At 35.7% G+C, this 9,297-nt stretch overlaps 2 protein-coding genes across 3 annotated transcripts; both read left to right on the forward strand.

Annotated features, from left to right (window-relative positions):
• The first annotated feature begins 998 nt into the window (after positions 1-998).
• LOC105764915 (uncharacterized) lies at positions 999-3,148 on the forward strand. Its single transcript, XM_012583719.2, has one exon. It carries the CDS (start codon positions 1,547-1,549, stop codon positions 3,017-3,019), a length of 1,473 nt encoding a protein of 490 aa, XP_012439173.1. The 5' UTR covers positions 999-1,546; the 3' UTR covers positions 3,020-3,148.
• A 1,283-nt stretch (positions 3,149-4,431) lies between these two features.
• LOC105764916 (RINT1-like protein MAG2L) lies at positions 4,432-8,437 on the forward strand. 2 transcript variants are annotated; one of them, XM_012583720.2, is made up of 4 exons: positions 4,432-4,831; positions 4,919-5,008; positions 6,284-6,399; positions 6,479-8,437. In XM_012583720.2, the coding sequence occupies exons 1-4, from the start codon at positions 4,540-4,542 to the stop codon at positions 8,354-8,356; spliced, it is 2,376 nt and encodes a 791-aa protein (XP_012439174.1). In that variant the 5' UTR covers positions 4,432-4,539; the 3' UTR covers positions 8,357-8,437. The 2 variants fall into 2 exon arrangements, with proteins under 2 accessions (XP_012439174.1, XP_012439175.1); XM_012583721.2 differs by lacking the exons at positions 4,432-4,831; positions 6,284-6,399 and having other exon boundaries at positions 4,921-5,008; positions 6,437-8,437.
• Positions 8,438-9,297: the final 860 nt, after the last annotated feature.

Below are 9,297 nucleotides of genomic sequence, written 5' to 3' on the forward strand. Positions count from 1 at the left end.
AATACATTAAAATTAACCAAAACATATATTTTTGTCTTGAAAGTTAACCGAATTAATGGAAAATCTATATCTTGAAACACTATATAATTAAAAACACTACATAAATATTAAAATTAACTCATAACTAACACATAATATTAATTATTAAGTTCGGTTAATTCGATTGATTACTCGATTTCGAACCGAATTAACCAATAATCAAAATTTCAAAAAATCATTAATCAACTTCTAATCGAACTAAATTTAACAATCAACCAATTGACCAAATTAAATCAATTCAATTTTAACCTAAATACATTAACTGACAGTGGACCACATAAAGGAATCAAAAGTGTCATTACTGAAAACCGTTGAGGACTAGCTCGGTTTAAAATATGTTATGAATAGTATGTTGTATTAAGTTGTTTTCTCTTTATTTACCCAAAAAAAAAACCAAGTTTAACCCACCAACTAAATTACAAATTAACCACTACTCTAGGCTTTAGAGGTAAGTTGCTTTAGCTTTTCAACTTGAAGCAATAATGTAGGTATTTTCGTTCTCTGGGGAACACATAGACAGCAAAGACATTGTATCTAGCATCCTGTCGTGTCTTCTTGTTTTTGTTTTGGCTTTCGGTGAATTATATAGCACTCATTTATAGATGCAACTTGGTTCTGCCTTTGATGACACTTTGTCCTGTCTAATTCGATGTTATGTTACTATCTAGTGCTTGAATCATCAGTTTCACTAAAGCTTGCGGTTAGTTTGGATATTACTGATGAGATATTCTTCTGGCTTCAGATAAAAAAAATCCACCGAAACCTTTCAACATCAAGTTGGCCTAGTTTGTCAAAGTTGATATACTTAGCGTTGGGTCGGCGTTCAAACTTCAAATTTTCAAAGGACCACGTGTAGCAGCAACTACAACATCGATCCATCCATTTGACATTTAGACCTTTTTTTAGGTTTTAGTTTCGGAGCTGCCTAGCAGGGGCGTGGTCGATAATCCAAACTTCCTACCATCTCTTCTCGTGTTTTTTTTCTTTTTTGCATTTTAGGGTTGGCTAACAGGTAATAAAGCATGAAGTGCGGGCCGGAAAAAGCGAAAGATAACTGTTGTTGCCACGTTATAAATTTTTTGTGAGTGGCACTGCCACGGCCAAGTTGAGTAGAAAAACAAGCATATAGTTTAGGATTTTATAATGTGAAACCAATTTGTTATATGTGTAGAAACGTTATGAAGATGATGATAGCACATTTTTTTCTGTTTAGAGGAGGCGTGAGAAACGCACTTAGTTCTGAAAAAGGAGTCCAATATTTAAAAACCAATAAAGGCACATTGCGTTGCTTGCTTGCCTGCTTTAGGTAGTGCGTGCCTAGTGCTTGCCCACAGCAAACTTTTCCTTCTTTCCTTCCTAATTGTCATACCCCAACTTTGCATTTTGGATCCCTAGCTAGCTGGGGTAGGGTAGAATATATGCATACTGGAATGAAGTGAATTAGCCAGAGAACTTTTAAAAAGTGATTATTACTAGATAGAAAAAGATAGGATTGAATAAAAATAGTATGGCCTTCAACAACAAACCCAAGAAGCCTCATCTCATCTCATTCCATTCGAATGTCTTCGCTACGCTTCTCTTCATACTTGCCTTCACCGTTCCTCTCTTGTTTCTTATCCTTCATACCTCTACTTCCTACCTCTGCAAACCCCCTTTTGCCTCCAACAAAGTTAAGTCTTGGTCTGGCGACCTGCGGAATGCCCTATTTGCCTGGAATCGTCTTTCTTTCCCCCATATTCAATCTCCCCCTGTCACGTTCAAAATTGCTGTTTTTTCACGAAAATGGCCTATTGGCACCACCCCTGGCGGCATGGAGCGCCATGCTTACACCTTGCACACCGCTTTAGCTCGCCGCGGCCACCGTGTTCATGTGTTTACGTCCCCTGTAGTCAATAACAACGGACACCCCCCTGATGTCCTGACAACATCTTCTAATGATTCCCCACGAATTCACTGCCATGAAGGTGAAGCTGGCAAGTGGCAATACAAAAAAGCTTGGGAGCTCTTTAATGATGAAAACCAGCGTCAACCATTCGATGTCATCCATTCCGAAAGTGTGGCTCTTCCTCATTCTTTGGCTCGCAATCTCAAGAATCTTGCTGTTTCATGGCACGGTATAGCCCTTGAAAGCTTACAATCCAGCATATACCAAGATTTAACTCGTAAGCCCAATGAACCCATGTCGCCTGCTTTCAACGCTAGTTTATATGGGGTCGTCCCAAAAGTGCTTAACGAAATAAGATTCTTCCACAACTACGCTCATCATGTGGCAATCAGTGATAGTTGCGGGGAGATGTTGAGGGATGTGTATCAGATCCCAAGGAAAAGAGTTCATGTCATCCTCAACGGTGTCGATGAAAATGGCTTTGGAAACGACTTATCCCTGGGCCTTGACTTCAGGTCCAAAATCGGTGTCCCCAAAAATGCTAGTTTGGTGCTTGGTGTGGCCGGAAGATTGGTGAAGGATAAAGGGCACCCTTTGCTTTACGAAGCTTTCTCCAGGCTCATAACAAAACACCCCGATGTGTATTTGCTTGTAGCGGGGAGCGGACCATGGGAGCAACGATACAAGGATTTAGGGGCCCGCGTACAAGTTTTAGGTTCAATGAGCCCATCCCAACTGAAGGCATTTTACAATGCTATTGACATTTTTGTGAACCCAACGCTGAGGCCTCAAGGATTAGATCTGACACTGATGGAAGCAATGATGAGCGGGAAAGCGGTGATTGCATCGAGGTTCCCGAGCATCAAAGGCAGTATTGTCGTTAATGATGAGTTGGGTTTCATGTTTTCGCCAAATGTGGATTCACTAGTAGAGGCGTTAGAGGAGGTGGTGAGAGAAGGTCCAAAGAGGGTAGCACAGAGGGGAAAGGCATCTCGGGAATATGCAGCTTCCATGTTCACAGCAAGCAAGATGGCATTGGCGTATGAGAGATTGTTTCTTTGTATAAAAAATGACACATTTTGTGTCTATCCTTAGGATATACATAATACATATATGCAAGTCTATACGACTATTGCTTTTTACTCTCGTGAATTCATTGCTGCATTTTATTTTCATTTAAAATTAAGATTTCAGACAATTAATACAGGAGCTGGATTGAAGACACTGATGTGTGTTACCTATGTTGCGATATAACTATGTTTTCGACTCAAATCTGAATGTTGTGGCACTTTGGTCTTGACTCTTGATCCCCTCTTATTTGACTAACTTATTGACCTTGACCATAGCGTACACGAAACTTGCCCCTTATTTATTTACCTAATTTATTTGACAAATGCAGTTTTCAGCCTAAAAAATAAATCATAGCTAGTTGAAAATTCTGGTGAAGAAAAGATTCTGACCTGAAAATAAGGGATTCTGACCTCAAAATAAGGACAGCAATAGAGTTGGATTTGCATTTTCATCCTCCCTTTGCAAATAGGTTGGAAGTATTCATTATCCTTTCGAGCTATTTTACATCACTCCATCTCACCTTTTTTTACTAATAATTTTTAGTTTTATATAAAAAACAGATTTATAATTTGTTTATGAAATTTGAATATGCTTTAGATTAATTAAATTATTTGATGATATCCAAATTCACTAAAAATTTAATTTCATTTTTTTAAATATAAAATATATTGTATATTCGAATATCTTAATAAATTGAAAGGGTTAATATATATTTTGTTCCTTAACCTTATTTATTTGTACATAGTTGGTCTTTTTTTTATTATCTAGTTTGTACTTGAATTTGTATTCGTTTGCATTAGCACTATTAGTTTGTGAAGACGTGACACTACTTGCTAACCTAGTGGTGCCATGTAACAAGTACAAATTACAAAAATTAAAAATATATAAATTTAAAAAAGCACAATCTTTTATATTAACAAAGAACCTGGATAAGTAGTTGTCTAAATACATTTAAATCGGACAATTATATGTCCAGCGTCATTCTTAATGTAAATTTTTATATTTTTATTAATTTATATATATTTGAAAATTAATATATTTTAATTTAAAATAATAGTAATATAAATAATTTGATATTTTATAAAAATATATTTATTATTTACATATTTTAAAATAATTTTTAATTTATATTTATCTAATGGCATATCGAAAAATTATCACATGATATCATCGAATTGGTTAATAATATCATATCAAGATAAAGTAATTATGTTAATCTCAACCTACAAACCGAAAATTACCAGAGATTCAACAATAAAATATCTATTAACCCAAATTGAAATAATAACATATAAAGTCGAATCAATTAGCAAAAGTAAATATATGCAAATATTCGAATTTACGCTCTATTAGCTGTTGGACGAAAAAGAAAATGGACCCAAGAAAATAAAAAAGCAGTGGAAGGCGGTACTTTTATATTATTTAATTTTTTTTTAAAAAAACCGAAATTCTTCGATAGAGAAATTGAGAGAGATGAGTTTGGTTTTAGTTATCATGAGTATTTACTGTTCAGAATAGAGAGAATCTAGTGAGAATAGAGGGAAATGGAAGGATGGGATCCTCAAAATCTAATTCTACCGGAGGTGGGTAAGCTATGTCGATCCCAGTCAGAATACCTGGACCAACATTTCAAGACCCAGAAGGATGTTTCCTCATCTTCTACCTCTTCTTCTTGTCTGTTGTCTGAATGGACCAAACATTGTTCTGATTACGACAATCGTCTACTACACCTCCGCACCATCCTCATGGATCGCACCCTTTCATGGATCTCTTCTTCTTTTCGAGCTAAAGCTTCCCTTTCTAATCTCAATCTCACCCTCTCCGCTTCCTCTCAGTGTTAGCACTCTGCATAAGATTTGTTGGTTGATTTTGCTTAATCTCTCCCTTCTTTTTTTTAATTTAAACATGTTTGGGGCTTTGCAGATGGGACTGCTTTGAAGAGGCTTTTGGGTGAAGAACTGCGGCTGCTGGCCCTTCAATTGCACCGGATTCACTTCATCCGCCAATATGTTGGTCAGCATTTTTTTTACACCTTATCGCAATAATCCCAAGCAGATAGTTTCTGGCATACTCATTCTTCTTAATTTTATCTACATAATAATACTGGGTTTTAATTCCTCATGACAATGAAAGACTGTTTATTTGTTCTTGCATTCTATGGCCTTTGTGTATGTAAGAATGTTCCTTTATGCAAGTTTTCTTCAATTGCCTATTAGCTTATGTCTGCATTCAATTTGAAAAAGGAAAAACCTGCTGTGAGGTAACGACAGTGATTTCATGCAGCTTCAGAATAAGAATGCTCAGCTACTGCTAATGCTTATATTCATAGTTTATTGCTTAGATTTTGAGAATGCTCCTTGATGCATATTCATCTGTTATTAGAATAACAACACATATTTTCGGCTTTTAGGCGTGCTTGGTTGGGTAAAAAGGTGGAGGGATAGAAGGAGGGACTGAAAAATTGGAAAAAGGAATTTTAATTGTGCTTGGTAGGTGAGAAAAGTGAGAGAAAAAAAAACATTTTACATTTTAATGCATAACCTATAAGTTAGTTCAAAATTATGCATTTTAAAATGTTTTGTTTTATTTTCTTTATTTTCAACCTTATCAAGCAATGGAGGGAAAGAATTTTTTTTTTTTCAATTTTTACATCTTTACTACCAAGCACACCTATGAAAAGTACAAATTTATTTTCCATCCACCTTTCCAATTTCCTTTCCACTCAACCAAGCAAATTTGCTTGGTAGAGTGGAAAAGTGGAAGGATGGAAGGAGGGAGTAGAAAAGTGTAAAGAAAATAAATTTTTAGTGTACTTGGTAGGGAAGAAGAGTAAGAGAAAAGAAAATAGTAGAGATAATCATTTTCCATCCTAATGCATAAAATCCAATCTTTCCAAACTGAAATGATAAGAGAAGAGAAATCAGAGGGTTTATGTTAGCTCAAAATTATGCATTTTTCGAAAGTTTTATTTTTTTCCTCTCATTTTTCAACTCTATTAAGCAGTGGATGGAAAGAGAATTATTTTTTCGTTCAATTTTTCTATCTTCCTGCCAAACACACCTATAGAAAGAAAAATTATATTTTCTACCCTTCTATTTTTCTACCCCTTCAATTTTCCATCTTTCCACTCTATCAAGCAAAGGCTTAGCGTGCAATGCTTTCTTTGTTTTTAGAATATGTTTACATGTCCTTCTTTGTTCTTATGTTCATAGCTTGTGTGACCTTTCCCCAATATTTTATGTACTATGCCACCTGGCTATGAACTTAGCTCGTCTTTAACTATTACAGAAACTGCACTTCGCTTAGAAGCTTTGGTAGGAGACCTCGAGGATGTAGTTTTCTCTTCTGGGAATCATCGTCCAGGGAATATGTTCGCAAAGTTTTCAACTTTACTGACATCACAAGTAATAACTGTGATCCTGTTTTCCCCTATTATTTCAGAATGCATCGCCAACATTATATCCAGACATTCTTGCCATGCAGGATTTTGGAGTAAAGGAAGAAAGATTACTAAAAGCCATAAAAGCCACGAATGATGTTGAGGAGATAATTGTCAATGTTGAGAAATCCCAACAATGGCACCATCTTTTAAAGTCAGTTGATCATAGAGTAGATAAAACTTTGGCTATACTTCGACCAGAAGCTCTTGCAGAACATCGTGCTCTTCTTGCTTCTTTTGGGTGGCCTCCAAAACTCCTAGCATCAAAAGTGGAAAGTGGAGGGCTCTCTAAGCTCCTGAACCCACTACTTCTAATGCACGGAAATGAAAAGAAGTCTTATGCTCAAAGTTTTCATGTGCTTTGCGCTTTGCAGCAACTGCATTCACGTAGAGAAGCTCGAAAGTTTAAAACTTTAGGTCAAAAGGAGTGCGAGATACGACTTTGGGCTATTGATGAACTGGTGACTCCTTTAGCTGTAAGAATGGAATATCACTTCGTGAAATGGGCTGAGCAGCCTGAGTTTATGTTTGCTCTTGTATATAGAGTTACTAGGGACTTTATGGAAGGAGTAAGTGATATTTTGCAGCCTCTGATTGATGCAGCTAGATTAACGAGCTATAGTGCTAATGAAGCTTGGATTTCTGCAATGGTGCATATACTTTCTGGGTCCTTAACAAAAAATGTTTTTCCTGCCTTGGCTGAAAGATACAAGGAGAAAGACATGAAATTAGAAGTTATCTCATTGTGGCTTCATCTAGTCGACCTTATTGTTGCTTTTGATAAACAGATGCAGTCGTTATTGAGATACGAAACTTGTCTCTTGTTTCCAGATGCTCAAAGGAGAGGGATATCCGTGTTGATAGTATTTTGTGATAGACCAGATTGGCTTAAGATTTGGGCAAAGATGGAGCTCAAGGACGGCTGGAAGAAACTAAAAGCAGTACTGAAGGATGCTAAAGCTTGGCAAATTGACGACAAACATAGAGTTGACTTTGATGTTAGTACAATATGCGAAACATTTTTGCTCTCTTCTAGAGAAGCCCATAAAGCTCCATTTGTTGCGGAATCTGCACTTAAAATTGCGCAAGAAATGATTGATAGATGCCAAACTTTACCAGATATTTTGTCTCGTGCCAAATTTGTTAGATCAACTGTAGCCAGATTCTTCTGGTATTTTTCCAATGTGCTGCTTCTGCATTGCCGAAATGCCGAATTGCCACCTGAAGAGCTTGATGGTAGCGCAATTGTTAGAGCATGTGAATCAATCAATGCTGCTAGATATGTTGAGTCTAAGCTGCAAGAATGGAGTGATGATGCAAGTTTTTTGGAGATGAAAATTGCCGAAAGCAATTCTAACATGCAGGAACAACACCAAGGGTTTTATGATGATTGCTTCTTTGAAGAGGAAATAAAATGCTTGGCTGAACTAGAGACCAACTGGCTTATGGAAATCGGCGCCGTTCTTCTTCGTCAGTTTGAAAATCTAACTCTGGAATACAACCATACTGAGGATTCCAATGCTTTTATTGAAGCGTTGCAGAGTTTGAAGAGCCAGCTTCATGTTCTTAAGAAAAATCTCAACGGGAAAGACTTCTTGGACTTGTGGCGAAGTGTGGCGGATGGGCTGGACCATTTTATATGTGGTAGCATTTTAGGAGGTGATGTTAAGTTTTCAAAGAAGCAAAGCAATGAGTTCGGAACTGATATGCAAGCATTGTTCCTTGTGTTCCAACCATTTTGTGCTCGTCCTGAAGCATTTTTCCCCTGTATTAGGGACATCCTGAAGCTGTTAGCAATGAGTGGAGAAGAGGTCAAGCATTTGCTGGTAGGTAAGAAAAGTGAAAAATACATGCAGTCTTATGGAATTTCCCACTTACGTTTTGACCAAGTTGAGAAAACTTTGAGGAAATTGAAGTTTTGAGTTTGCTTTGTTACTTGAAATTGATTGAAGATAGAGGTTGCCTCTTTCTTTTTGGCTTTTAAAGCGATTCATTATTTAACATATAGTCGTTGTCCATTGGCATTATTACGAGATAAAACTTTTAAGTATAAGGTTGTGCCACATGAAATTTTTTTACCTAATAAATATCTTAATAAGTTAAATTATTTTTCTATAAAAATTAAATAAAATTTTGATTGAAATGTTTAAAATTTAGTAAGTGTCGGGTATAAATATCATCATATATGAGTTTTATATAAAATAATATTTTAATTTTTTAAAATTAACAGCTATTTATCCGATCAATGCAACTATAATTGATAACATTTTCAATTAATCAAATTTGAAACAATAATATTTTAAAACTTCCAAAATTTTAAAATTACTCCTTCAAATTAAAGTCTTTAACTTTATTAATTCAGTTAAAGTTTGTGAGTAAATTTTTATAATTTTATAAGGGTAAGGTTAAACTAATAGTCGTTTAATTACTCCGACTTTCAAAATATAATAAATCAGTCATAGTAATAATTTTTTGTTATAGACGTAATGACAAATTGGCCTGGCATTTAATCGGCTACATTAAAGTCTATGTTGTCATTTAAACGACCCCTAAAAAGCCAAAAAGAATAAAGAAGACATGGAGATGCCGCCCAATCCCTCACTCTTAGAAACCAGTCGTCGTTCGAAAACGAAATTGAAGACAATACCCTAGCAATGGCTATAGCAAACATTCAATTTTATTTTTCTAAAAAAGGAAAATTCGTAGATCTATCCTCATTTCATTATTTTAGCAATTTCCAACGAGTGCATAATTGAGAACTTTTGCTGTTAGACGGTAAACATTAAAAAAATACATATACAGACCAAACTAATACAAAAAGAGAGAAGTAACCAACATTTTTACCAGAAACCATAGACTTGGA

The sequence above is a fragment of the Gossypium raimondii genome, chromosome 12 (genome assembly GCF_025698545.1).
Source record: "Gossypium raimondii isolate GPD5lz chromosome 12, ASM2569854v1, whole genome shotgun sequence".
In the NCBI taxonomy this organism is placed as follows: domain Eukaryota; kingdom Viridiplantae; phylum Streptophyta; class Magnoliopsida; order Malvales; family Malvaceae; genus Gossypium; species Gossypium raimondii.